At 44.6% G+C, this 26,492-nt stretch overlaps 2 protein-coding genes and 2 non-coding genes across 4 annotated transcripts; 3 read left to right on the top strand and 1 right to left on the bottom strand.

Annotated features, from left to right (window-relative positions):
- Nucleotides 1-2,634: 2,634 nt before the first annotated feature.
- Nucleotides 2,635-2,707, bottom strand: trnav-cac (transfer RNA valine (anticodon CAC)). Its single transcript has one exon. It is a non-coding gene; the product is annotated as a tRNA-Val (tRNA).
- A 244-nt stretch (nt 2,708-2,951) lies between these two features.
- trnad-guc (transfer RNA aspartic acid (anticodon GUC)) lies at nt 2,952-3,023 on the top strand. The gene has a single exon. It is a non-coding gene; the product is annotated as a tRNA-Asp (tRNA).
- Nucleotides 3,024-6,645: 3,622 nt separating this feature from the next.
- rpl7l1 (ribosomal protein L7-like 1) lies at nt 6,646-9,684 on the top strand. Its single transcript, XM_070925579.1, has 6 exons — nt 6,646-6,692; nt 7,237-7,345; nt 7,516-7,679; nt 8,457-8,594; nt 8,689-8,798; nt 8,967-9,684. The coding sequence occupies exons 1-6, from the start codon at nt 6,679-6,681 to the stop codon at nt 9,173-9,175; spliced, it is 744 nt and encodes a 247-aa protein (XP_070781680.1). The 5' UTR covers nt 6,646-6,678; the 3' UTR covers nt 9,176-9,684.
- An 8,335-nt stretch (nt 9,685-18,019) lies between these two features.
- On the top strand, nt 18,020-24,524 carry slc5a6a (solute carrier family 5 member 6a). Its single transcript, XM_070925684.1, has 16 exons — nt 18,020-18,145; nt 18,336-18,557; nt 19,086-19,151; nt 19,801-19,852; nt 20,039-20,106; nt 20,356-20,510; nt 20,607-20,747; nt 21,480-21,609; nt 21,738-21,826; nt 22,299-22,411; nt 22,572-22,639; nt 22,832-22,918; nt 23,032-23,219; nt 23,342-23,445; nt 24,090-24,211; nt 24,324-24,524. Exons 1-16 carry the CDS (start codon nt 18,020-18,022, stop codon nt 24,522-24,524), a joined length of 1,932 nt encoding a protein of 643 aa, XP_070781785.1.
- Nucleotides 24,525-26,492: the final 1,968 nt, after the last annotated feature.

The following is a 26,492-nucleotide window of genomic DNA, read 5'->3' as shown; positions in this document are numbered from 1 at the left end:
TTGAAGGCCTTGTCCAAGCGAGCTTCCCAAGGGATTGTTACCTCCAGCAGGATGACTTACGTGGAGGTTTCGAACACAAGAACAACATCAGGTCTGAAGCTGTCTGTGGCCATCAAACTGTTCAACTTCTCCCTCTGAATGTCAGACTTTCTATTACCAGCGCAATACATATATGTACATATATATACACACACATACATATACACTGTTATTGTATATATATTTTTTTTTCTGCATGGAAGTATGAGGGACTTTAATAGTCTCCATCTGTTGTCTTTCTTATCAATCCCTACTCTATTGTGTGCACAGTGCTAAAGATTGTGCTCAGTGGATGGCTGCACACCACCTGAAGCTAGCTAACCACTTGCACCATGGTTATCCTCTCTTGAGGCACAGCCATCTCAAGGGTCTGGCCAAGGATTGCAATACCAAGCCCCAGCATCCAACTTCAACTGGGAAGCACCTAGCCCACCAGCCACCCTGCCTGCATACCAACCAGCCCCATCGTACTTGAAGGCCTTCTCCAAGCGAGCTTCCCAAGGGATTGTTACCTCCAGCAGGATGGCTTGCGTGGAGGTTTCGAACACAAGAACAACATCAGGTCTGAAGCTGTCTGTGGCCATCAAACTGTTCAACTCCTCCCTCTGAATGTCAGACTTTTTTTTTTTACCAGCGCAATACATATATGTACATATATATACACACACATACATATACACTGTTATTGTATATATTTTGTTTTATCTGCGTGGAAATGTGAGGGACGTTAATAGTCTCCATCTGTTGTCTTTCTTATCAAGCCCTACTCTATTGTGTGCACAGTGCTAAAGATTGTGCTCAGTGGATGGCTGCACACCACCTGAAGCTCAGCCTTGGCAAGACTGAGCTGCTCTTCCTTCCACGGAAGGCATCTCCCACCCATTCTCTTTCTTCCAGGGAAGGCATCTCCCATCCATGCTCTTCCTTCCAGGGAAGGCATCTTCCATCCATGACCTCTCCATTCCCATTGAGAACTCTGTGGCGTCCACAGCTTGGACTGCAATGACCCTGGGTGTGACACCGGATGACCAGCTGTCCTTCGCTGCCAACCTGGCTGCGACGACCCACTCCAAAAAATTCATTCTCCACAGCATCAGGAGGATACGTCCATTCCTGTCCCAGGAGGCACCGCAAGTTCTGGTCCAGGCTCTTGTCATCTCGCACCTAGACTACTGAAACCTGCTCCTGGCTGAGAGTGACAGCGTGGAGCATGGAGCATTGTTCTGCTCTCCGCGAAGTGCCGATGCAGAAATAGGCAATATAAAAGCATGACTGTGTGAGTCAAGTTGTTTGTCCCTGTCTTTCATTCACTCACATGGCTTGGCATACCACAGCTATCCAGAAGACGTTGAACTAATTCTGTCCTTTCCCCGGTCTGAAAATGTGGCAGTCAAAATCTCTGCGTGTGTTGCTGAGTTCAATGCAGTTAACGTAATAATCAGAGTGAACAGCAAAGAGTCATGTTTCCGCCCGGTTTCGAACCGGGGGCCTTTCGCGTGTTAGGCGAATGTGATAACCACTACACTACGGAAACTGTTGAAAAGCAGCTTTCACCCGCATGCGCGACACCCGAGAGTGACGGGCATGTTCACCTGGGCCATCTACCTTGAGATGACAGTTAGGCATCTTTATTGAAAAAAAAAAAGTGGAATCCGGATTTTATTTCCATGGGCAGGACATGATCTATCTGGGCGGGCCGCTCAAGTATAGCCTATGTATGGGAAACACTGGTGTGCACAGTGCTAAACATTGTGCTTGCGCCTGTCATTCACTCACATGGCTTTACTTACCACAGCTGAATTATTTCTGTCTTTTCCCCGGTCGGAAACCAAGGTGGCAGCACCAATTTCTGCGTGTCTTGCAGGCATCTCTCAGTGGATGTCTGCACACAGCCCGCCGGCAGCTCAACCTCCACAACACTGAGCTGCTCTTCCTCCCAGGGAAGGCATCTGCCAACCTGGCTGCTACGACCCACTCCAGAAAATTCATTCTCCACAGCATCGGGAAGATACATGCGTTCCTCACCCAGGAGGCACCGCAGGTGCTGGTCCAGGCTCTTGTCATCTCGCACCTAGACTACTGGAACTCGCTCCTGGCTTAGTGCGCAGCTAAAGCACCTGGCGATTCTCGTCGAAAAGGGCCAAAAACCAGTGTGGAACCGTCCTCCTTTGTATAGTGGACAGTAAGATGTGTAACTAACACAAGCAACAAAGAATTCTTTTTTAGACATCAAAAAATTCAGGGTTTGGTATGTACTTCGGTTTTGCGACACTGAATGACCAGCTATCCTTCGTTGCCAACCTGGCTGCAACGACCCACTCCTGCAAAGTCATTCATCAGGAGGATACATCCGTTCCTCACCCAGATTACTGAAACTCGCTCCTGGCTGGTGTGCCTGCATGTGTCACCTCTTATTGTTTCTGAAGTAGCACTTGAAGCAGTTCAGCATATTTGATGAAGTTGATGTACTTGCATGATTCCTCCAATTCTTGGGTTGTATCCACATGGTTGAATGTACTATTTGTAAGTCACTGTGGATGAAAGCATCAGCTAAATACATTTAACGTAAAACCAGGAGCGAACAGTAAAGAATAGTGTTTCCGCCCGGTTTCGAACCGGGGACCTTTCGCGTGTGAGGCGAACGTGATAACCACTACACTACGGAAACTGTTGAAAAGCAGCTTTCACGCGCATGTGCGACACCCGAGAGTGACAGGCATTTTCACCCAGGCCTCTACCTTGAGATGACAGTTAGGCATCTTTATTGAAAAAAAAAAGTGGAATCCACAGCTATGCAGATGACACTGAATTATTTCTGTCTTTTCCCCAGTCTGAAAGCAAGGTGGCTGCTCAACCTCCACAACACTGAGCTGCTTCTTCGCTGGGGAGGCATGTTGATGTCCTTGCATCATTCCTCGTTAGTATAGTGGACAGTATCTCCGCCTGTCACGCGGAAGACCGGGGTTCGATTCCCCGACGGGGAGATTTGACTTTTCTACCAGTTCCTGATTATTCACCAAGGCAGACAAAGGTAATACAGCAGAAAGAAGAAGAAAACTAGGCAATATGGGAGTATGAGGGACGTCAATAGTCCTGCTTGCTTATTTGTGCTGCTGTAAAATCCTGTGTGTATTTCTATGTCTAGGTATCAAAAGGCAAATCATTAAAGTTCAAGCGTTTGGAAGACCTCTAGACAGACGGTCACAAGAAGCATCCTGATGAGACTTGCATCTGGAGAGCTGAGCACAGGCCACCTGCCCCTCTGCCTTCTGCTAAGAACAGGCTAGCCTTCACCATCCGGATCAGAGCGTGAGTACTTAGATGGGTTTTTAAACAAGATTCCTCTCTGCGTAGTCACTGTCGTGTAAACAGGAATGCTACACAGAGATTAACCTAAAGCTGAAGTTGGGGGGCGCCTCTGTGGCACATTTCCTGCCTTTCTCCAATCTATCACTATCTTACCAAGGCAAAAAAAAGCTGGAACTGGTTGTACATTTTTGCATCCATTTCAGTGAAACACTAACAAGATTAATGGTAAAAATGGTACCTTTTTTTTTCTAGAAAAGGTGGATTGTCTACACACTCAGATTTGGTAAGTCGTGTAGAAACTATTCAGTCACGACAGGTGGGAATGAGTACACAGGAAGTAAAATGATCCCAGAAAATGACTCGTCAACTCTCACAGATGTCCTGCAACCTTTTAGACGTCATGTTGATGACTGTGAAAATGAGTAATACTTGTTGTTTTTTTGTAACTTATGTGCTGTTTAAACCATTATAAAACACAAACTGGAGGTCAAGTCTAAGCTCTGATATACTTAATTCACTGAAAATTCAGGCAATCATTGATGTGCTGGAAACTTGAGGCGCAGCCATATTTAGAATCAACGTGAAAGAATCAAAATATTTCTTCTTCTTTGGACCCCACTGTATATACTTCATGATTCATGGGAGGAGCAATACATCTACCGATGCCTCTGGATACATCTTCAATGATGTTCCTAGAATCATCATTTGTTTCGGGTCATGATACAGCCTCCTCCAGGAGACCCACCTGAGGCTGATCAGACATCAGCTTGTGTCCAGATGGCTAGCTAACCACTTGCACCATGGTTATCCTCTCTTGAGCCACAGCCATCTCAAGGGTCTGGCCAAGGATTGCAATACAAAGCCCCAGCATCCTACTTCAACGGGGAAGCACCTAGCCCACTAGCCACCCTGTCTGCATACCAACCAGCCCCATCGTACTTTAAGGCCTTGTCCAAGCGAGCTTCCCAAGGGATTGTTACCACCAGCAGGATGACTTACGTGGAGGTTTCGAACACAGGAACTACATCAGGTTTGCAGGTGTTGATCCCTAGGATGCTGGCTGCTCCCCAGCGCTGATTCCACCGCTTGCTTCACGCACAGATGGTTTCTTTAATGACCTTCACTACAGAAAAGGATTTCCTGTAAGCTATGTGTCAGAATCGGAAACACTTAACTTGGAGGATGCGGGCATCGATCCCGCTACTTCTCGCATGCTAAGCGAGCGCTCTACCATTTGAGCTAATCCCCCATTTCCTATCCTATTAGAGAGGAGAGGACCCTGGACCTGCTGTCCAGGGTATGCTAAGGTGAAGGATGCATACAGCCCTCCGCCCACCCCCCTGGGTAGGTCAGACCCAGAAGAAATCATTAGATGTTTCAGGTCAACATCATACAGCCTCCTCCAGGAGACCCAGCTGAGGACACACACAGCCATCTCAAGGGTCGGGCCAAGGATTGCAATACAAAGCCCCAGCATCCAACTTCAACTGGGAAGCACCTAGCCCACCAGCCACCCTGCCTGCATACCAACCAGCCCCATCGTACTTGAAGTCCTTGTCCAAGCAAGCTTCCCAAGGGATTGTTACCTCCAGCAGGATGACTTACGTGGAGGTTTCGAACACAAGAACAACATCAGGTCTGAAGCTGTCTGTGGCCATCAAACTGTTCAACTCCTCCCTCTGAATGTCAGACTTTCTTTTACCAGCGCAATACATATATGTACATATATATACACACACATACATATACACTGTTATTGTATATATATTTTTTTTTTCTGCGTGCAAGTATGAGGGACGTTAATAGTCTCCATCTGTTGTCTTTCTTATCTTTCTTCACTGTGCACAGTGCTAAAGATTGTGCTCAGTGGATGGCTGCACACCACCTGAAGCTCAGCCTTGGCAAGACTGAGCTGCTCTTCCTTCCACGGAAGGCATCTCCCACCCATTCTCTTTCTTCCAGGGAAGGCATCTCCCATCCATGCTCTTCCTTCCAGGGAAGGCATCTCCCATCCATGACCTCTCCATTACCATTGAGAACTCTGTGGCGTCCACAGCTTGGACTGCAATGACCCTGGGTGTGACACCGGATGACCAGCTGTCCTTCGCTGCCAACCTGGCTGCGACGACCCACTCCAAAAAATTCATTCTCCACAGCATCAGGAGGCTACGTCCATTCCTGTCCCAGGAGGCACCGCAAGTTCTGGTCCAGGCTCTTGTCATCTCGCACCTAGACTACTGAAACCTGCTCCTGGCTGAGAGTGACAGCGTGGAGCATGGAGCATTGTTCTGCTCTCTGCGAAGTGCCGATGCAGAAATAGGCAATATAAATGCATGACTGTGTGAGTCAAGTTGTTTGTCCCTGTCTTTCATTCACTCACATGGCTTGGCATACCACAGCCATCCAGAAGACACTGAACTAATTCTGTCCTTTCCCCGGTCCGAAAATGTGGCAGTCAAAATCTCTGCATGTGTTGCTGAGTTAAATGCAGTTAATGTAATATTCAGAGTGAACAGCAAAGAGTCATGTTTCCGCCCGGTTTCGAACCGGGGGCCTTTCGCGTGTTAGGCGAATGTGATAACCACTACACTACGGAAACTGTTGAAAACCAGCTTTCACCCGCATGCGCGACACCCGAGAATGACGGGCATGTTCACCTGGGCCTCTACCTTGAGATGACAGTTAGGCATCTTTATTGAAAAAAAAAATGTGGAATCCGGATTTTATTTCCATGGGCAGGACATCATCTATCTGGGCGGGCCGCTCAAGTATAGCCCATGTATGGGAAACACTGGTGTGCACAGTGCTAAACATTGTGCTTGCATCTGTCATTCACTCACATGGAAACATCAAATGTTACATCACCATCCGTGTAAAAACAAATCCAGAGTTGAGGTGTCACATTGACATACTGAGAACCTCAGATCTCTGTCAGCAGCTGTTGGTAAATATGTGCCTGGAAATGTTAAGATGTCAGGGGTGAGCGGAAATTAAAGTTGTGATAAAGTTCTGTTAAACTGTGGTGAAGTTCATGATCTCAGTAGCTGAGTTTTTTGTCAGTGGTATGGCACAACTATTTTTCATATGTTTGGTATTATCAGTTTCCTTCGTTTGTACATATGTCTATATTGTTCTTTTGATGAATAGCAAATAGATGATAATTACTGACATGAGCAGTATCTAAATACTTACACGATACAATGGCTAAATGTGTATGTCATTGACCGCTGGGTGGCAGTGCGCGCCGGTACTGCCTTCCGTGTGAGGAAAATAAAACACATGGGGATGTGACGTCATCTCCGTGCGACGATCGACTCTTCCGATTTCACCATGGCCGAAGCTGAGTATGTTTTTTGTTTTTCGTTATATCGAAGGCCATCCGTTCTTTGTTTGCGTGCAGTGACATTGTTTTGAGTCTTTTCAAGAAATAGAAGGTTTACTAAGTCGGCCGAGACCTGTATTTAGAGGGTCCGTGCTTGGAACAGGCACCGTAATCTCACATGGGGTTCCGTTTACATGTCCGAGAGGTAGCCACAACATAGCTAGCGCAATATGTTGTCAATATTCTGAACTATTTGTGTGTCATTGAAATGGCAGTTATGTAGCCTCTGTGCCGTATGTTTTGTACGTACTTTTGGACATTTTCACACACTGACGTTAACAGTTACAAACTTAAGCTGCTAGCAGCTGAGTTACCCATAACTGGAAGGCTGACGCTACTTGAGGCTAATTCGCTCTGTCCTGACAGAGATGACAGCTTGTTTATCACCATGTCTCTTGAGGGGTTGTGAAGGTAGAAGTCATAAATGAGCCCATGAATGGCTATTTCACGTGTTTTTCAAAAGCTCCCCTCATTGACTCTGTGATTGTGTGTGCCTCTGTTGTCAGATCAAAAAAAGTGATCAAGTTGGTTCCTGAGTATCTCCTGAAAAAGAGGAAAGCATACCAGGCCATTAAAGCCACACAAGCCAAGCTTGCACTGCTTGAGAAGAGAAAGGTAAGTGATAATGGACTCCATAATACAGGGCTTTAGGTCTGTGCTGTGTTAAATGTTAGACCAGGCCTGACTGTATACAAATGTGGACTTACTGTGCAATACATATACAACAAACATGCCACCTGCTTATATGTGCTGCTGTAAAATCCCGTGTGTATTTCTACGTCCAGGTCTCAAAAGGCAAACCATTGAAGTTCAAGCGTTTGGAAGACCTCTTGAAAGACAGCCACAAGAAGCACCGCGATGAGACCCGCATCCGGAGAGCTGAGCACAGGCCACCTGCCCCTCTGCCTCCTGCTAAGAACAGGCTAGCCTTCGCCGTCCGGATCAGAGAGTGAGTACTTTAACTCCCTACATAGTCACTGCCATGTGAACAGGAATGAAATGAATTTGCAAGCGGAATGTACGTGTTTTCCGGCTACACCTGCAAGCGCATGTATGGCGTGTGTGGTGTTGCGCGAGTCGCAGGCAAAACAAGACGGTGAGCTTTCCTTTTGGGATCGTGTCTTCAGTTTTTTGCTGTGATACAGCTTTTCTCACCCAAGTTTGTGTGGTATGGGTAAATTGACATCTACAGACTACATGTGTGGGATAAAGTTACGAAGCAGCCGCCAGCTGGTGCCGGAAAAAGGGTGATCAAGACCCTAAAGTGGAAGCCCTGTGTGATACAAAGAAACAGATATACAGTGTGACTATAAAATATAGACACTTTAGGACCCATTTCAGTGTAAAAGGACCTCGCACACCTCATGTTGTTTGTGTTGTGCAGTGTAAAAGGTGTTTTACTACCTCTGTGGCTTTTGATTTTCCAGACTTCCTTCTATGAACGAGTATTAATTAAAAGGAAGAAAGATGAACTAAACTGAAAGAGGCACTTGTCAAGGCCAAAATCAGACAGTCTGAGATGGAAAGCACTCACTTTGTTACTCTAATGATGTTACAAGAGGCGGTAACATCGGATCTTGTGTATTGCAATGAATGAAAACACTGTTGTGGTTGTGTATCACTGTATTACAATTTAAAAAAATAAATAAATAAATAAAAAAAATAAAGGTGTACATAATCAAACATCATTCCAGTTTGGTTAACGTTGCTAATCCTTTCCTGTTAGGATTAAAGGTGTCAGTCCCAAAGTGATGAAGGTGGTCCAGATGTTGAGGCTGAGGAAGATCTTCAGCGGGGCCTTCGTCAAAATCAACAAGACCTCTGTCGCCATGATGAAGATGGTGGAGCCCTACGTGGCCTGGGGGTAAGTAAAGGGTCACCGTTGTACCTGGACAAAAGTAAAGTTTAGGTTACATTTTTTGCATATTATAAACACACGGAAAATCTTCCTCCGACAGATTTCCCAACTTGAAGTCTGTCCGTGAGCTCATTCTGAAGAGAGGACAGACGAGGATCGGCAGGAGGAGAGTTCCTCTCACAGACAACGCCTTCATCGAGCAGCACATGGGTAAGTCTCTTCCTCAGTTTGATTTAGCCACCACGGAATGATAGCAAGGCTGTCAAATCAGATTCCCTCCTGTCTTGTTGACCTAAATGGTGCACACTAGCAAATCAATTACACAGTGGAATAAAATGTTCCCTGTAAAACATCCTCCTCCCCCTTCTCGTTTCTCAGGTAAACACGGCGTCATCTGTTTGGAGGACCTGATTCACGAGATCTACTCCGTTGGTAAGGGCTTCCGGGCTGCCAACAACTTCCTGTTGCCTTTCAAGCTGTCCGTGGCTCGTCACGCTGCCAGGGACAAGGCCGGGCTCCTTAAGGACCTGGGAAGCCCTGGTTTTCGCGGCACAGACATTAACGCTATCGTCAGACAACTGAACTGAGGAGAAAACGCATGCAGGATGGACACTCGGCAGCAATTTCAAGGATGCTTTTATTTCTCGAGGAGCAACTGGCTATGACGACCAAATATGTCATTTCTTTTGTGTCTTTGGTTGTGAAGCGCGTGGACCCCCCCCCCCCCCCCCAAGTCATTTCTAATATACATTTATCTGTACAGCCGTTCTCTGGTTACAGTTGCAGCACGCTGGGAGACATCAGAAGTACCTAAGGTGGAGTCTCTGGGCTTTATCCATGTCATTTTTTGTTTTGCACTCATGTTTGAAAAACAATACCATGTCGCGCCCCTGACCACGGACTGATGGAAGCAGTTGTGCTCAATCACTTGGATCACCACTTACTGCAAGGACAGTAATAGAATAGTTAGGATGGCCCGTTCCCTGCACGCAGGAGCCACCAGCCCACCTACAGCAAATTCAGTTACTGTTTTCAGTGTGAAAAGGTGTGAAGTCTGTTGACACACTTTGATTTTACAATAAACAAAATAAAATAAAAAAAAGATTCAGTATTTTTGCAATGACAACTAAGGTGTTGAGAGCCTGTCTGGTCGTAGGTGCTTTTCCACAGGAAACATGATGTGTTGGTGTTTGGTAATTTGCCCAGCAGAGGCAACTGTAAGTAGTTGAACAGTTAACTGTAAACATGGATCAGCCAGCGCTTGCCTCATCACCCAGAACTTTGTGAAGTGTGTGGGGACTTCATGCCAATGAAGATTCCCGTCATTTCTCTCAGACTGACCAGGAGTAACCACTATTCGTTTTATTATTAATCTAGTCAGATAGTAAAGTTTGTACAACCTCACCTCACCCCCTCTATTAATTCAACGAGACACATGAGTCACCAGCCGGGGGCGGCGGGGGGGGTGGCAACCTATGCAGCTGCGCCACTCTCCGTGTGCTATTGAATGCGCACTGGGGGAGAAATGGAGGATGGCGTCGTGAACGCTGCATGAATGGGCAGGTGAGAAAGAAACGAGACGACCTTGTGTATGTGTATTGCGGGGGCGGGACGGTGGTGAGTGACATCAAATCGAGAGGAGCAGCTGGCGGGCATTGCCATGCTAATTACAATGATGACGATTCCCCCCCCTGCCCCAGCGCAGCAGCAGAGGTTCGCAGTCTGGCGTCATAAAATACGTCGAACGCCTCTTCTGTCGATGTCATCCTGTTTCACAACACACAGACAGCGGTTGTACATGTCGATGTGCTAAAATGCAAATCCCATTGGTGAACGTCGACGTCGACGTCTCTCAGCAACACCAATCCTGTGTGAAGGCGAATGGACGGTCTGACCTCACGAACATGCTAGTAAAGTGACGTGCCGTAAGTTCAGTATTGTGGCAGCGGAGAGAGGTTGAAGGTAAGACACTTGAGTCAATTACTAAACGACATTCATACGAAAAGGACTGCAATGCTTTTGACGCGTGTCGCGTGTCAACCGCGAGGCTGTAAGGGGTATTTCGTTTCACGTTGGCGCACGCGGTAGCAGTAACAAAGTTTGGATGATTGGGAAACGGGACCATGTGGACGCGTAGTTAAACGCGTGTGTGCGCCGTTTCTTTGCGTCGTTGTGGCAAGCAATGCCGCTACATGGGCTACGGAACGGCTTGGGTAACGTCCTGTCCCGAGGCGTTAGCTGCACCGAGCCGTTCAGCCACATTAGCAAACGTTGAGGTTAAACCGGTTTGGCTAGCTCGCGCGCTGGGCAGCTGAAATGAATGACTTGTCGGAGCGCGTGGGGACTAATTAGCCAAATCTGCTACAGTTGTCTTCATGTCCACGTTTCCTATCTGAATACGAATATTTACGTAAATTATACACTAATTATTATCAGTAAACGTCGCGTCAGAGGGCGTAACTTGACCCTTTGTTTTTTTTAAAAGACAGTAATCCCTGAACTACTATATCCTTACACTGTCAAGCTAATATTTACCTCTTGGTTTGACTGAACCCGTTGAAGCTTAACTCCGTTAGCCGTTAGGACCAGGCCTATCTGATAAACCTGGTTGACAAGTATACGGGCTAAAGTCTGACTGAGGGGTTTTAATACAACTGGTTCAATTTGTCTGTGCAACAATAAGTAATAACTGCGTGTGAAATAATTTCTACGCGTGTGTAAAGCACGCAACAACAACACTGTGTTTGTAATTGTGCGAATGTAAACCATACTCTTGTAGGTTGTAAGCCTCAGTTTAATTAATAAGGTCAGTATCAGCTCTGGGATTGGGACGATATGAGACGATAGAAGATTTGTCACCAGTCAGAGATATACTGTTGTATACCATCTCTTTTTTTTTTATTATATATATATATATTTCTGTTTGTATTGCAGGTAATGTTGTAAATCAATAACCCAAAACTCCTTTATGTGGCAATATTGGATTTTACAAGGTCACTGCATCCATGTAATGAAGTTACGCACAGATGTTGTTTATGGGGAATGAATGGAGGCATTGGGTGTCTGAAACACGTTTCTGCCTTTTTAGTGGCTCCTTGTCAGCTCATGGAGTAACATAAATAGACTGTATTCATTGTTTTTATTTGTGCGTGTGCGTGTGTGTGTGAGGTATGACATTGAGCAAATGGTCGCTGAGATCAAAGCCTACAATCGCATTTCCCCGACCCATATAGTACAGTCTTAAGTAGAGTTTTAATGTGCGGGGATCATAAAGAAGGCGACGTCTCAAACAATCCTGTCGTGGAATCTGTCTTGTTGGAACTCTGACATTATTGACTGCTTTTTTTAAACATTCATGAATCAGGACTAGTCTATAGGAGTATGTATTTCACGGTGTACGGTTCCCTTTGCGACCTATAAAATCTACGACAGATTTGACCAAATATGTGAATAACGGGCAGTTAATTTTACACTGCGTTTGGCTTGCCAATGAGCAAATCTACTGACACTGGTACACACACACACACACACACACACACACACTTCCAGGTAACCCTGAAGTGTTGTGTGTTCTAAGATCATCGGGAGAGGGCCAAGCTGACCTCCCCAGTTATCTGCCGTGAGGAACTATCGCATCTTCTGCAGGCTAATGATTACACACAAGCTTCATCCAAACGGCGCCATCCTTTCAGCATTATCTGGTGTTGCGTTAACAATTGTCACAAATTTTCACATCACGTTTTGTTCAGTATTATCAATGTTCAATGTCGCAGCCCATGCATTTCTTGAGTCATAACAATGTCTTTTACAGCAGATAACGGCACATTAATCGGTGGTGGTGATTCTATATTTATATGCCAGTAGGTCTTTATCTTTACTGCTTTATAAAAACAAATTGCGATGCCTCCTGTTTTTTTTTTTCTGCCTCTCGTCTCACAGTCTGTGCTGTTGGGTAGTTATTTCACAAAGCAGGCCAGGGTTCAGCCGAAGGTTTAATGATTACTCAAATTATTGGCCTTTTGGGTCGCTGAGATACACTTAGATCTGGGGCCCGTGGGTGAACACATTCCAGAGAGGATGATGGTTGTGCCTGTGAGTAAGCATGCAGGGTGCACACACGCGTTTTATATGGAGTTGGCGGTATGCAGGGAGCTCTACTCGCATCATTTGTTTCGTTCTGAAAAGTTAGCTTCTTTTTTTTTTTTTTTTAAGAAAAACCAAGATTGCTCAGTGAAAAACCATGTGGTCATTATCTTGGCTAAAAGTTTTATGGTATATATTAAATCACAGACTAAGAAAATGTGTGAAATAAATGCCCTTTTGTTGCTTGAAATAGTCGTGTCAGGACGCATTCCATTGGTCCTAGATGGTTCAATAGAAAAGCTCATGGAAGAGGCATACATTTGCCAAAACAGCCAGTTTCCTTGAAGTATTTTCTCTTGAAAAGAATACTGTTTGACAACACTTACCTTTTGGAAAATGCATGTCTGATTACCTGCTTCCCTGAGTTTTCCTATGGAACCTCTGGAATCGGGACTCTCACACAGTGGACGAGACAGTCCCTAACAGGGCTGACAACCTCCTAGGTTTATACCAAGAACATAAAGTTAGTGTGTAGTGAGAAATTTCCACGACAAGTGTCATGGTTGAAGGGATTGCAGTGTCAGCTGGTCCCCCACTCTGTTCCAGACTGAAATATCGCAACATATACCGAATGGATTGGCACAACGACTCTTCTGGACATTTATGGTTCCCAGACAATGCATCCGAATGACTTTTTCCTGTAGTACAATCATGAAGTACACATTCGTGGTATCGAGTGAAGTACCTTTCATTAATTATTGGATGGATCGCTATGAAATGTGGTAGCTATAGTTCAAAATTTCAGTTTGTCCACTACTTTTGAAAACATTCCCATCAGTCTCAGCTGTACTAGCCCTAATTGGCCAATGTTAGCATGCAAACATGCTAAACTAAGATGGTGAACATCGTGCCTGCTGATATTAGCATTTAGTTCAAAGCTCTGTGGCCCCAGTACAGGCTCACTGAGCTGCTAAGAGCTGCTAGGCTGTTATTCTTTAGTATCCGATATCTAGTGTGTGAAAGGCATTTGGAAAGGACACGTTGCACTGTGTTTTTGACTGACCAGGGCCACTGACTGATAGAAAATAAGGCTGATTTCAAGGACATTAAGAAGACATCTGGTAGTATTTCTCTGGTTTGCCCCTTTTAATCCCTGTTAATATCCTGTGTGAGTGCTTCAGTCAGAGTGTTGGTACATTAAATACAGTGTTTGATCTGATGAGGAGAATGAAACGTGCAGCTGCAAACCTTCCCATGCTCCACCTGCCCTCTCACCATCAAACAGCAGGTCTTCTATTTCCCACCATTTACACGGGAGACGGGGGTGTAGGGAAAGCACTGAAGCCACCAGCTTCTCTTGTAATGTATGATCATTGTCCCTGTGTTGCCAGGCAACCACAGTCTCCCTGACCTCCTTGTGTGATTTGTGTTGTTGTGATGCTCATGACATCACCACCCTAACACACACACACACACACACACACACATAGGGAGCCCACAAGCAGCACTTTAGTGCAGTTGCAGTTTAATCGGCATGAGTGAAAGTAACCAACCTTTACCTAATTCTACTGAAGAAGCCTAATTATCGATTAAACACAGGAGACTGAGGCGTTATTGTTGGATGTTTTGCACACTCATATGGCGGACAGTCACAGCTCTAGTGAAATAGGCCTCGACCAACTGGTGCAGAAGCAAATTGCTTGCTGTGAGCCATGTTCCTGTATTGTCTTTCGCAGCAAGCCATTAACCGTACACTATTCAGACTGGAGTAGCCTGTGGGCTTACTGTTAAGTATCCTGTTAGGGGCAACGTGAAGTGACACCAGATAGAGCCAAGCTGAATACATTTTTTTTATTCTTCACATAAATGTATCTACAGTTATGAGTATCCTATTCCCATACCTTGCTTTGAGGTTTTACTGTGAGAGTGGTTGAGAGTAGGTGTGTGGTGATTTTCCATTCTAATCAAGAATGGTTTGGGTTTTCATTTTCAATCAACCAATTTTTTTTGTGTGTTCTCTGCTGCCTACTCAAGGTGTAATATAATGACATGAAGTGTCCCACACCTCAACTGCACAGGCCCCCTTTTACTAATCTACCATACAAATTTATTTCCACAGACCCCACACTGTGAAGCTGCTGGGCTTCTAGGGATTTTAAACCAATGCCCTTTTGTAACTTGTCAGATTGTAATGCATTTTTTTCCCACATTGTTGTTGCCCATTTTAATATGATGTCTTTAACAGTAGGGGTGTTATTGTCTCTGCCCAGCAATGCAACAAAGGGCACCAATCCTCCAACCTGTAGCTCTCAACAGGAGCAAAGGTTTCTGTGAAACAGCAGATCAAGGTGCCCACCAGGCAGAATATTTTTCTTGGTGTGCCTTGGTCTGCAGTGCACAGCATCTGCAAAAGATTACAGTAGATTTTTGTTAATGAATGAACCTCCCTCTGAAGCGACACACTTTGTGTACTGACCCGAACATCAGTTAAAGTCGCACTGGCAGTTGCCTCTGTTCCCTAACCAGTCATACTCAGTAGATTAGAGATAATGAGTCCTAATGATAAGAGTGGGATTTAATAGGGTCATATGTCTTGGCTTGATCACACCAGCATGAGTATCACGCAGACAGGCCTGTCGGTACAAAACACCACGGAAGTTTGGGCCCCATACATGTAAATCCCTGCTCACAGTTGTTCTTCAGTTACAGAGAGCAGTTGCCAAAATGGCAGCCACCAAGCACTCCAGCTAGTAAAAGCTGGACTCGGCAACATTGCCTGGGTCTTTTGCCATCTTGTCATTTGAAACAGTTGCCCTTCACTGCCATTTACAGCTGCCAGCATGTGAAGGTGGCTGGCGAAGTGCCTTTCTAAAGAACAGCTCGAATGTTGTCTATGTGAAAGTTTTGCTTGTGTGAGCTCAGAGCTTTCGGATTCCTGCAGAAAATAAGCTCTGTGGCAAACAAACAGTTAATGATTCTTACACGTTTTGTTCAGCAAGATAATCTTCACTAATGAACACCACTTTTATGATTTTTGAAGCGTAAATGCAGACCGCTAGAAGTCAGGCCCTGACCCTATAAAGGGACTTCACCACAGTCGCATGACTTCAGCGTCACCACCACTAAGCTTCCAACTCGTAAGAGAATATAGATAGACGGAGAGTATAAACACAACGAGGCTGTAAAGGTGGCGCGAAGCCAGCCTCTGTAGTCTTAATTTGGCCACTTGTTTCCAATCACCTTTTTTAAGACGTAAAAGCTTCAAAATTCTCGAGTGGATTGTGTGCTGGCGTAGAACAAAACGTGAAAATCTCTCAGGCTTGTGTTAAGTGCAAAAATGATAACTAATTTCCAGGTCTTAGGACCGTCCTTTACCTTTGCCTGTAACTTTCCTTACTTTCAGCTATCTCGCCCTCATCATAAGTAGTGCGCGAGTCTGCATCACAACACACTTGAAAGAGGAGATGTGTAGGGGAGTTATTTCCAGACGAGCACAGTGAGGGGCCGAAAACTTGTCTTCATTGTTGACAACAAAAAAAACGTCCCCTAAAGTGAAAGTGTAAAAGTTATCTCTCGTAAAAATACAACAAGGTATTGGGTTTTGTTTGGTTAAAACAATCCCTACCCGAAAGAAAAGAAGCGGCTGTTTTTTGGAAAAACATTGTACCGGTATCGAATCATTTCGTAACAATATTGAGACAGGCCATTCTTTCTCATGCATTTCTCACGTGTGGTAAATGTTTTTTTGCTGAATGCCTCCGCAGGGGCCATGATTTTGGAGGTTGTGACAAAGACACTCCCCTCCAGTGAGCCTTAAGTCTGAGTGGCCAGTCTTTGTCAGCCAGCAGCAGCAGCAGCAGCAGCTTGATCTCAGTAGGTACGCTAAGTCCTTTTGCTGTTTTTCTTTGTAGCTTTTTCTGTCATATTCAAGATTTCTTTTCCGCTCTGACAAGCTGTTACAAATCGCCGTCAGTGATTAATGAGGTTGTTTTTGTCCAGCTGTAATAGACACAAACATAATGCTGACTTAATTGTAACTGTTGAAAGCAGATTGGGATGCTTAAAATGTGTGTTTTTTTCTTGAGTAAGCAGAAGGAAAGGATAAATGTGCTTTCCTGTTTTGTTTTTTTATTTCCAACTGTATCGCAAATTTTAGCTCTTCAATACAGTAAAGAAACCTGCTGTGAAGCTTCTGATTTACTCCTATGATATTTGATTTCAGAAATGGTACATTCAGTGACATTTTCAACAAGAAATATGACATTTGAAAACAATAATCTAGATTAAACTTCGATTTTCGAAGATTAGTAGCGCTTTTTATTATGGGGCCGTTCTATATTCTATACCGTGACCTGTACCCTTGATACACATTTTGGCCTCTCACATGAATCAGCACTGTACAGGACGTGTACTTGAAAATATTAAACAACGGTTTATTGACAAATTCCTGCTTTGGTACAACAGCGTCACAACCTGACTAGTTTCAGATTACATGTAAGTTTTTACAAGAGAAGGCACTTTTCTATTTCCTCACTGGTGGTCGATTTGGCCGATGCGTTCACACTAGTGGAGCCACACACACACACACACACACACACACACACACACACACACACACACACACACACACACACACACACACACACACACACACACACACACACACACACACACAGCAACGGCAGAACATACAAAATTTAGTTTAGGTTTTTTGGGGGTTTTTTTTGAGGTGAAACAGAATATCATAGTTAACGTTCAAGACTGACTAGCCCACCTATACTCACATACTCAGAAATCTGCTGTTGCTCAACCCATAGCAGGCACAACATGGAAACTTCAGGAGATGTAAAGAGGTGTCCACCTTATAACATATTAAAAACTGGGGGGGAGGCAAATTTGCGTATGCATTTATTTTGGACCAAACGTATTGAAATTGTAACCTTGTTTGTAAGTTTATTTATTTTAAGACATCTGTGTCTGAAGGCGGGGTGCGAGTCTAATATGGGTCAGCGTTTGACAGCTCCCGTCTCCTGAGTGGTTGGTCAAAAAAAAAAAAGAAGAGGAAAATAGGAAAAAATGTGTTCAAATTGAAAGGGCCGAGGCCAGAAGGTGATTTGATTTCTGATGGAGTACCCCTCTGCTGATTTTAAACTTACTGTTTGTTATGAAACTGACGAAAGAGAAATTTTCTCCTCCTCTTCTTCTCTGGCTCCAGCCCCTCAGTGAGTCTCTCCCTATGGGTGAAACGCTGTCTTTGACGTCGTGATCAGGCCCAGAGGTTGTGCCTCCACTCTGCCTTCATTTCTCCAACCCCACCCCACCCCCAATCCCCCACATTCAGCATCATCATGGGAGAGGTAGTCCAAATGCACTTCACCACGGTGGACTACGTCATCTTTGCCTTACTGTTGGTGGCCTCAGCTGGCATCGGCCTCTTCTATGCCTTCTCTGGTGGGCGCCAGCGCACAACACAGGTACAATTTGGTGTTGACACTATTTGTTTCTCCCATTTATTTCCTGACAATACTTCCCTTACTTTCACTCTACACCATTTAAGACCACGGGGTCAATTTCAACCTCTCGATGGTCACAAAATTTTAGTTTTTAGTGTTTGTTTGTTTTGTTTTTTAGAAATATCTGAAACCAACATTTTGTTTGTTAAAGGAGTTCCTGATGGCTGACCGCTCTATGAGCTGCCTGCCCGTGTCCCTGTCCCTGCTGGCCACTTTCCAGTCGGCGGTGGCCATCCTGGGCGCTCCATCTGAGGTGTACACCTTTGGGACTCAATACTGGTTCCTGGGCTGCTCCTACTTCTTGGGCCTGCTCATCCCTGCTCACGTTTTCATACCAGTCTTCTACAGACTGCGGCTGTCCAGCGCCTATGAGGTACACGCTAGTAGAGAATGAACACATAACGCGCACACGTAGTTTGACATGACTGTACCATTATGGTGGATTTATGACCTGTTAATGTATTTCCTCAAACATTTCTTAATTGTAAATGTCCTCTTTCCTCCCTGTTTTTGTTTTACACTTGTCTTTCCCAAGTATGATCTCAGAGATTACCATTCTTATCTGTCCTCATAACGTCTTATCCTTGACGTGTTAACGTTCAACAGAAACAAATGTTCTTGTCTCAAGACTGAACATCTTTTAAAGGTTCTTTATCTACAGCCAGACTGACTGTTCCGCTCGTGAGCCTCAATGACACTGATAAGGCATTTGCCAGAGACGAGCACCGCAGTAATGTCCTGTGAACAAAATGTTGCTTTGACAATGCGAATAAACATGCACAGCACTGACCATATATATCACAGAATGACTCTGAGATGATATTTTAAATCAGTCTTTTGATTTTGTTTTTTGTTTTTTGTTTTCTTCTTTTTTTTTTTGACATTCTCTCCCCCTCGACAGTATCTGGAGCTGCGCTTTAACAAGACGGTTCGCATATGTGGGACCGTGACCTTCATCTTTCAGATGGTATCTTTTGTCTTTTGTTTTGTACTCTCTTTTGTGCATTAGCTTCTAGCCTTTTGTCATGTCAACACTTGCAGGAATCAGGGATCTAATTGGCCCTAAGTTGTGATGAAATGACCACCGAAATGTCTTCAGTAATTGTTTGACACGTAAAATTACGTAAAATTATTGTTTTACGCAACTAAATGAAGCTTCGAACTTTGACCCTTGTAAAACTTATATTGCGGTTTGTGTGTCCTTTTTATGAGGTTAACAGCATCTAAATTGTATCTCCAATAAAAGCACTAACAGTGTCAAGTAATGTAATTTGAAGCAAATCAATACAGTAGGGAATTTCCCCAAAATGAATTCATAAATGTGTATGAACAGGGGTTGAAGGTGGGTCGCTCAAAGGCTACTTTGCCTTTTCATCAGCAAATGATGATACCCAGTCAAACATCTTAATTGTGTACACGTAGTTATATTATTAAACTATCCCGAGGTCCGTTAAATCTGTCCTCCTCCAGATAAAATGTTTCTAGAAATGCTCAGTATAGTCACAGGACGCTTCACAGTTAAGACACGTTCCGACACATGACATGTCTTCCTGTTCTGCAATGTGTTCTCTCTCTCTCTGTCTCTCTCTCTCTCACTGTCTCTTTCTTTTCTGCAGGTCATTTATATGGGGGTGGTCCTGTATGCTCCAGCCTTGGCACTCAATGCAGGTAAGCCGCATATATATATGTATTTTATTTGTAGGATGCATGACTCCACATTTTACACCAACAGGACCCCAAAGTAACTGATGGCATTCAATACTGAGCATGTTGTAGTTATGTAATGTTCGCCTGAATAATCCAGGACCCTGTTTTGCAGTGTTGTGATAATGCCCTGACTCTGTTCACTTGCAGTGACAGGTTTTCACCTATGGGGGGCCGTGTTGGCCATGGGATTGGTGTGCACTGTGTATACTGCTCTGGTGAGTCCCCAAATCTTTCCCCAGTGAATATTAATTTCATCAGTGACAACATGTTATTTGTTGACGACTATTTTTCTATTACAAAAGCTAAACAACAAGTAACAAGATTAACATTTTTAAACCAAAACGAATATATTTGTATTACAAATGTTGGCAGCAAATTAAAACTACTCTACAGTACTACGTTTCTCATGTATGTATGTAGTTGTGTGCATAATGTTGGTCATTATGGAATCTTTGTTTCCCCAGGGGGGTCTCAAGGCGGTGATCTGGACCGACGTGTTCCAGACGGTGGTGATGTTTGCGGGCCAGCTGGCGGTCATTGTGGTGGGGGCCAGTCAGGCGGGGGGCATAGCAGAGGTGTGGAGGAAAGCGGTCAACGGCAGCCGCATAGCTGGATTAGAGTGAGTCGTCAGCATATTTTGAAGCGCGGTAGAATTAAGCATTTAGTAATTAAGTTTTTGGAATCAATGTTCACACGTTCGGATTGTCCCGTGTAGCCTGAACCCCGACCCTCTGGAGCGGCACACCTTCTGGACGCTGGGCGTGGGAGGCGTCTTCCTGATGTTGGCTCTGTACGGGGTCAACCAGGCCCAGGTCCAGAGATACCTCAGTTCTCGCACAGAGAAAGAGGCCATCATGTGAGTACCATCAGTGTGTCGCAACATGCTCGGCTAACCCTTGCTGTTTTTAAAATAACATGTATTACAAGAAGTATTAATGTGAAAAACACTTACTGTAAAACCCATTAAGCAGAACCAAGTCAAACTGCAGTCTAAAAAAAACCAGGCAGTTCATTTGTAACTATTGTCTTAAGTATTCTTCCGTATTGATGTTGCTACTTTCCTTTTTTCCATATAAAGATATCAACGTTTAAACTTTTGTCAATACTGACATGCGACCAATGGTTAGAGAAGTCCGAGTATGTGTCCATTCCTCAATTATTTATATTCCTTTAGTCCGTAAGGGTCCACCAATCAACTTCAGCAAAGGGTTTTTTCATAAGAATGTATCCAAGTTGAGAATATTGTGAAGTCCAATGTCCAACAAAAACCGGCCTTCTTCTGACAGAAAACGCGACAACAGTGAGGACCGTAAATATTCTGAAATGTTTGCTGACGGCTGCTATGATCAGGGACACCAGTGACGCCACAAACTTAAAAAAATCTCCCCAGCTCCCATAAGATTGGACCTAGGGGTCTAGAAGTTTTATACAGGTGTGGCTGGCAAGATTATGTCCGAGTCCTAGTTATTGTTATTGAAAACTGACCCCCCCCCCCCCCGTTTTTAAACGTTACTTTTCATGTGTGTCCTTATAATGTTAGTCATCTTCTCTCCATTGTTGACAGTAGTTTTTTTTCTCCCATTTCCAGGTCCTGCTACGTCGTCTTCCCATGCCAGCAGATTGTCTTGTGTTTAGGTTGTCTGATGGGCCTGGTCATGTTCGCCCGCTATGGAGAGGACAGCCCCCTGGACAAGGGCTACGTCAAAACGAATGACCAGGTGAACACTAATTTGCCTTCACGGTTCCCCAAATTGTAGTGAATGTACAGCGCCTTTTGTTATTCTTGCCTCCGGACGTGCATCCTAATGTTTAGCTTTTTCTTTTTGTTGTTGTTGTTGTTGTGCAGATGGTTCTGTACTTTGTGATGGATGTGTTCAGGGATCTTCCCGGGCTCCCAGGGCTGTTTGTGGCCTGTCTCTTCAGTGGAGCTCTCAGGTAAATGACCCAAGAAAACAGACTTGGAAGTAAAGGATCATCCACTGTTGAAGGCTTACTTGCAGGTAGTTGGTTATTATTCTCTATTTATACCAGTGCAATACAGACATATACGTTGTTATTTTATATATTTTTTACTTTTATTTTTCACAAATGTGTATATATTTTTTTATATATATATCTCATTTTTGTACATACTCTTATTTCTAAATTTATGCTACTTTCTACTCTTGAATGGGAGCACTGGTACTGTATAATCCCCCCCCCCCCCCCCCACCCCTCCCAGGGCTCACTGATTACTGTACAAAAACACAACTTTTTTTTAGGACTTTGTTCACTGATTTTGGGTGAAACTCGATCATTTAATGGAGAAAATAAACGTGGGCAGTGACGGGGCCCTTTGCTCTTGGACATGTCCTGAAGGCCATGTAATGCGTTGTTCATCCAGTCCCGTTTTCTTGTCCTCCTCCAGCACCATCTCATCAGCCTTTAACTCCCTAGCAACAGTAACCATGGAGGACCTGATTAAACCTCATTTTCCGAACATGACTGAAGCTAAAGCCACGATGCTATCCAAGGGACTCGGTAAGACGAGCGCTATAATTCTGTTCTCTTCCTGAGTACATTTTTTTGGGGGGCGGGGGGGGGGGTCGGGGTCATGCAATTTTAGATACAGTGTTCTTTTACAAACTTGATGTTGGTGAATATAACATCTGTGTTTCCTTGTCATCTGCGTGGTCCACAGCTTTGGCCTACGGCCTGGTGTGTCTGGCTATGGCCTACCTCGCCTCTCTGATGGGATCTGTGCTGCAGGTATCAAACGTATTCACTTGAGTCACACATGAAGAAAAGTTAATTGGAACAGTTAGACATTGTTAGACAAGGAAAAACTGTGTCCATGTGCCTTTTTCTTTTTTTTTTAATTTATTTTATTTTGTATAGAAAAATCTCCTTTTTTTTGGCAGCTGCTCAGTGCAGTTAACCGGCTGTCCTCTGTGCCCTCAGGCAGCCTTCAGCATCTTCGGGATGGTGGGTGGTCCTCTGCTGGGCCTCTTCTGCCTGGGAATGTTCTTTCCCTGGGCAAACCCTACAGTGAGTCCCCCCCCCCTTTTTTTTTTTTTTTTAAATGTGTGATTTTATTCTGTCTTCACACTCATTAGCTTTTGTTTCAGTATACTAACAGATAAACAATGTCGCCTCCTCAGGGTGCAGTGGTCGGCTTAATAGCGGGCCTCGCCATGGCCTTCTGGATTGGCATTGGCAGCTTTGTGATGCGCATGTCTGGTCCCGTCCCAGTGCCGCCGCTCAACGCCACAGCCCTGCCCCTGTTTGACGGCAACGTGACCACCGCTATCATGACCACACTGGCCAGCGCCGCCACATCCAAGCCGAGGTAACGCATGAATCCCTACAGCTGAACCTCTTTAGACACGTGTTGGCTCCGTTACTTCTTACTGAACACTACAGACAGCCTGCAGGTGTTCACTCATGTCATGATTTCCCTCTTTCCTTCAGGCCGACGGGCGTGGAGGCGCTCTACTCATTGTCCTACATGTGGTACAGCGCTCACAACTCCACCACCGTGGTGGTGGTGGGACTGCTCGTCAGCCTGCTAACAGGTACAGGCACGCTTTAAACCTGTCGCTGCCACACCTTAACAATGGCCTTATTGCCACTGCTACCATTTGAGTCTGCGTCACATTAGCAATCGCGAGAGTACACGAAAATAATATTCTGATATGACTATTGGTGGCTTTAAAAATATTGCAGACCTGATAGTTTCAGATGTGAGCTTATAAATCTGTGTGGGCGTCACGTGACCTGGGGTTCAAACATTCAACACTGCGTATATGACTTTCTGATTCAAGCAATCAGTTTTCCTCAGCATATTCGCTGGGTGAGCAAATGTTTGGATAACTCATCCGTTTGTTTAATACATCCATGCTTGAATATTGGCGTGAACTTGGCAGGCTCACTAGCTGCTCGCTTCACAGGCTTAAGATTCGGGGTAGCTTGCTATAGTGTGCCAAATAAATGTATTCAAATGTTTAACAGAAATGTTTGTCAGTATTTTGTATGATGTGCACCCTGATATTACACGACAGTAGCGAGGCTGTAGTTTGTCTTCATGTAATTTGTGTCATGTCACCTCACCAACATGCTCCTGGTTTCACTCCAGTTGTTTCATTTTGTCCTGTTCTTAACTATTACTCACTTCAAGGCCAAAATGCTCAAAGGTAAATTGCTGTCCTGTCCATGTTAGGGCCTATGAAGGAGAAGGACCTGACCCCCGGCACAGTGTTTCCAGTCCTGGGCACGCTGCTCTTCTTTCTGCCCAAGCGCTACAGAGAGAAGCTCTGCTGCGTCACTCCTCTGGCTCAGAAGGTAACATCATATTCGCACTCCGTTTTTGTTTTTTGTTTTTTTTTTTCCCCTCCTTTTCGTTTAAACCGTAACCTGAGTCTTTCAATCCCCGTCTTTTATCCTTGTCGACCAGCCCAAAGAAATCAACACACAGCCTTATCAGATGGCCAAGAAAGACAGCAACGGAGCAGCTTACTGCAAAGAGGACACGGTCACGGAAGACAAGGAGACGGAGAGTGACCGAGCACAAACCGAGGAGGAAGACCTGGAAACGAGGATGGCTCTGCCCTCGTGCCAACTGGCGGCTCACACGGTTCAGGAGACGGCCTTGTGATTTCTTTTTTTTTTTTTTCTCCTACTTATAACGCGCGCAACCCCAGCTACTGTACCACACTGTCCAGTTCCTCTCAAAAAAAAAACAACAACAAACAAAAACAACTGGAAATCAACTTTTTGCCAGGCTGGGACTGTGCATTGAAAATAGCAGCAATCAAAGACGAAGAAAAAGAGAGCGACCCCCGACGACGCAGGCTTTTGGGGTCTGCCCAGATATGTGCACATGTATGTTAACAGAGTGGGTAGCTCGCTCGCGCGCACAATGAGCTGTTCCACTGTGACGCGGTCCAGTCGTTCAGTTTGACAAAAAGAATCAGGTAGTTTAAAAAAAAAAAAAAAAGATGTAAAACGTGTTATTTTTGTAGAGAAGACGGAACCATAAAATTCCTGAATATATGTAAGAGAATATCGTATAAAAAAAAAAAAGAAAGAAAAGAGAGGCTGAGCTTCAATGGAAGGCATGACGGGTCGGTGCCACTGCGATAGCGTTTAAGACATCTACAGCAGTGGCAAGAAGGCGCCTGTTAGTAATAAACCAGGGCCGCGCTCGACAAAGAGCAAAGCTGAGATGGCGGTCTTGTGGTGGCAGTCAAATCAGATGGAGCCGTCTCCGTGTTCCCCGACGTGCTTGTGTTCGTGCAATGTGCAGTTTGTTTGTTCTTTTGCCGTCGTTCACTACAGCCTCTATAACGCCGTACATGCTCCTCAGCCTACTTTATAGTGAGAATTAACACTCAAGAATTTCCATCATCACAGCTGCTGATTTTTCCACCTATAAAATCCCAGTGAGGATTTTTCCTCATTCCATTGTTGGAATTTTTCTACACTCAAAAAAATAAGTAAAATAAAATAAATGGCAGACGGTAAATATAGTGGGCCGTGTAAGTAAACAGGGTGTTCTGTTCAGTTACTCTATGGCACAAAGAGACCTTCCTTGTCCCGTTAGAGCGTCTAGAAACATTATTACCAAGGTGCTCTTAATACAGTACTTGTTATCTTTTTACTTCTTGGCCAGCATGGAGATTAAAAAACAAAACAAAACAGATTAAAGCAACCAATAACTCTCTCCAACGCACATGTGAGTATTGTGTTAATAGATATATGTCTTTTAAAAGACAATGATTGAAGGAGTAGAATTAATCTGCGTCAGGGGAGTTTAGGCGGTTAGTGTAATTAACAGTAGATTACTGTTCAATGAATCGAGGAAATCTTTAATCATCCAAAAAAAAAAAAAAATTAAAAAGTGTGTGTTTTCCGCCACGGTCATAGTGAACACGCCCTAAGCATTGTTAACGTTAAACCCCCGTGAAAGTGCCTCACTGACCCGGGTGTGCGGTTGATGAGCTGGTGCTGTAGCGAGGGGTGTGTTTGGTAGCACCCCCCCCCCCCCCCCCCCAGATCTCATTAGTGGCTCAGTCGGCTCTATTACATCAACATAGAACCCACATGTCGACGTGGGTTTGCCCCCCCCCCCCACCTCCAAATGAAGCACAGCACCGCTCCGAATCGCATAGAGACGCCATCTTGGACCTTTCCAGACGGACCCACTTGAGTTCTGTTAGGCAGTAGCTTGATGATCCGGTCATCTGTTTAACTTTGTATTTGTATTTTCAACATCTTTGTAAGTGCCCATCTTTTTTTGATTCAGGTTGTCGTCAGTGCCAGTATGTGATTTGATTTGTGTTAATTGTGTGTACCAATTTTTTTTTTTTTTTTGGAATCCACAGAATTCTTGACCCATCCCCATTTTAAGCATTTGATGTCGTCCATTGTCATCGTGTAAGAAGAGAGGTGTTGTGTGCATGTGTGTGTGCACACAAGGCTCTATAATGGACTCCATGGCCATGTTTTGTCATGTGACCTTAATATTGCCAAACCCGCCTGGCACATTTCCAAAGAGTCTGCAGCCGTTTCATGGAGAGTCCACGTGAAATCCATTCATACGAATGTTCAGTCAGTAAGTCAG

The sequence above is a fragment of the Enoplosus armatus genome, chromosome 19 (genome assembly GCF_043641665.1).
Source record: "Enoplosus armatus isolate fEnoArm2 chromosome 19, fEnoArm2.hap1, whole genome shotgun sequence".
NCBI lineage: Eukaryota > Metazoa > Chordata > Actinopteri > Centrarchiformes > Enoplosidae > Enoplosus > Enoplosus armatus.
This window is presented reverse-complemented; position numbering and strand designations above follow the sequence as displayed.